Raw genomic sequence first — 2,330 nt, forward strand, 5'->3', positions numbered from 1 at the left:
TGAGGCCGCCCGCCCCGCCTGTCTCCAGCCCGCGCGCTCTTCCTGCAACGCACTCCCCTTCTCTGTAGGGAAAACCACTTCTTACTCCTAAGGTTCAGCTCACCTCGTCTCTTCCCGGAACCTCCACCTCAACGCTCCCAAATCTCCGCTGAATGATTCTCCCCAAAAGTGGGACGACTCACAAGCCCCAGTTAAGCATCGCTGTCGCAGAGAGTATCCAGGAGCCTGCAAGACGTTTATCTGCCGGTTTGCCCCACCGTGCTGTATTTTAGTAAGGTGCTCCGCTACCTAGCAAAGAAAAGTCTGGCACAGCGATGAGCGACCAGCACATAATTGTGGAATGAACCCAGTAAATGGTCTTTCCCCAGCTTCCCTGCTACCTAGAGATCACAATGGTTAACATATGACACTTAATTTTATTAAGCATTATTACTTCTTTTTTTAAGTTTTATTTTATTTTGAGACTAGGTTTCTGTCGCCCAGGCTGAAGTGCAATGGTGCGATCTCACTGCAGCCTTAGCCTCCCGAGTACCTGGGACCCCAGGCGTGTGCCACCACACCCAGTTAATTTTGGTATTTTTTGTAGAGAAGGGGTTTCCACCACATTGCCCAGGCTGATCTCGAACTCCTGAGCTCAGATGACCTGCCTGCATCGGCCTCCCAAAGTGGTGGGATTATAAGTGTGTGCCACCACACCCTACCTTTGTTAAGCATTACTTAAAGTGCTTTTAGATCTTACGTATATTAATTTATTGAGTCTTCATACAGCCTCATAAAACGCTTATATCTGTTTCACAGTCAGGAAACAGGCACAGAGAGATTAAACAACTTGCCCAAGATCTCAGCTAGTAAATGGCAAAGCCTAGATTTGAACCCAGGCAGAGCTCTATCCACCCTTCTGCTTTCCAGTACTTTTGCTAGACAAATGTGCATTGTGTACCTACTGTGTGACAGGACTGTGCTGGCCTCAGGGCAGGGATGCAAAGGTAAATAAGTTCTTGACTGGCAGCGCACCAAACACTTACACTGGGCCAGGCATGGTGGTTCATGCCTGTAATCCTAGCAGTTTGGGAGGCCCAGGTGGGCGGATCCCTTGAGGCCAGGAGTTTGAAATTAGCCTGGACAACATGGTGAAACCCCATCTCTACTAAAATACAAAATTGGCCAGGCATGGTGGCAGGCGGCTGTAATCCCAGCTACTCAGGAGGCTGAGGAAGGAGAATCGCTTGAACCTGGGAGGCGGAGGTTGCAGTGAGCCGAGATTTAGCCACTGTACTCCAGCCTGGGCGACAGGGCAAGACTCATCTCAAAAAATAAACCCACTTACACTAGACCCATAAGAAGATTGGGGTAGCTGGGCGCAGTGGCGCACGCCTGTAATCCCAGCACTTTGGGAGGCCAAGGTGGGCTGATCACTTGAGGTCAGGAGTTCGAGACCAGCCTGGCCAACATGGTGAAACCCCATCTCTACTAAAATACAAAATTAGCTGGACGTGGTGGCACTTGCCTGTAACCCTAGCCACTCGGGAGGCTGAGTCAAGAGAAGCGCCTGAACCCCAGAGCGGAGATTGCAGTGGGCCGAGTTCGCACCACTGCACTTTAGCCTGGGTGACAGAGTGAGACTTCATCTCAAAAAAAGAAGACTGGGGCTTTGTTAACCGTATATTTTCCTGCAGCATCTCTATGGGCAGGGCCTTCAGCAGCATCCCCTCTTCTTTCTTACTGTGGTTCATCCTTCCAGATATCTCTGCCCACCCACCACGCAACCCAGACTATGAGGAGTCCGGTGAAAGCAGCAGTAGTGGAGGCTCTGAGCTGGAGCCCTCTGGCCATCAGCTCTTCCGCTTAGAATACGAGGCAGACAGTGGAGAGGTCACATCAGTTATCGTGTATCAGGTACGCCTGGTGGAAACAGCTGCAGCCGGAAGGTCCTGGGCTATGGTAGTAATCACTGTCAGACCCTGAGCGCTGTTTTCCTCAGGACCCCAGTGGGAAGTGTCTGCTCCATATGTGAACTTAGGCCTGGCAGGCAGTGCTTTTGAGCACAACTCACTCCCATCTCACAGTGATTCTCAGTAGGGGAACACGGAGGGCTCTTGGCCCCAGTGGAGAATCACTATTACAGGGGACATCTGGGAAATGACAGGTGCTGGCAAAAGCCTTGAGCTAAACGGAGTTCTGTGAGAGTGTTTAGGGACAGGGCAGGTCACCTTTCTGGAAGAAGCCAGGCCCTGAGCCTCCTGACTCTTCCTCCATGTAGGGCGATGATCCAGGAAAGGTGAGTGAGGAGGTGTCGGCACACACGCCTCTGGATCCACCCATGCGAGAAG

The 2,330-nt window shown here is 51.5% G+C and overlaps 1 protein-coding gene across 1 annotated transcript; it reads left to right on the forward strand.

The window, feature by feature from the left end:
• Positions 1–316: 316 nt before the first annotated feature.
• LOC108526057 (UPF0561 protein C2orf68-like) lies at positions 317–2,326 on the forward strand (the record flags this gene model as incomplete). The annotated part of the gene is made up of 3 exons (XM_017866753.1): positions 317–395; positions 1,742–1,896; positions 2,261–2,326. Coding segments are annotated over exons 1-3 (276 nt in total), but the record flags the coding sequence as incomplete, so codon positions are not given.
• Between the last annotated feature and the right edge of the window lie 4 nt (positions 2,327–2,330).

This window comes from Rhinopithecus bieti, unplaced genomic scaffold, assembly GCF_001698545.2.
Source record: "Rhinopithecus bieti isolate Rb0 unplaced genomic scaffold, ASM169854v2 scaffold_74751, whole genome shotgun sequence".
Lineage (NCBI taxonomy): Eukaryota > Metazoa > Chordata > Mammalia > Primates > Cercopithecidae > Rhinopithecus > Rhinopithecus bieti.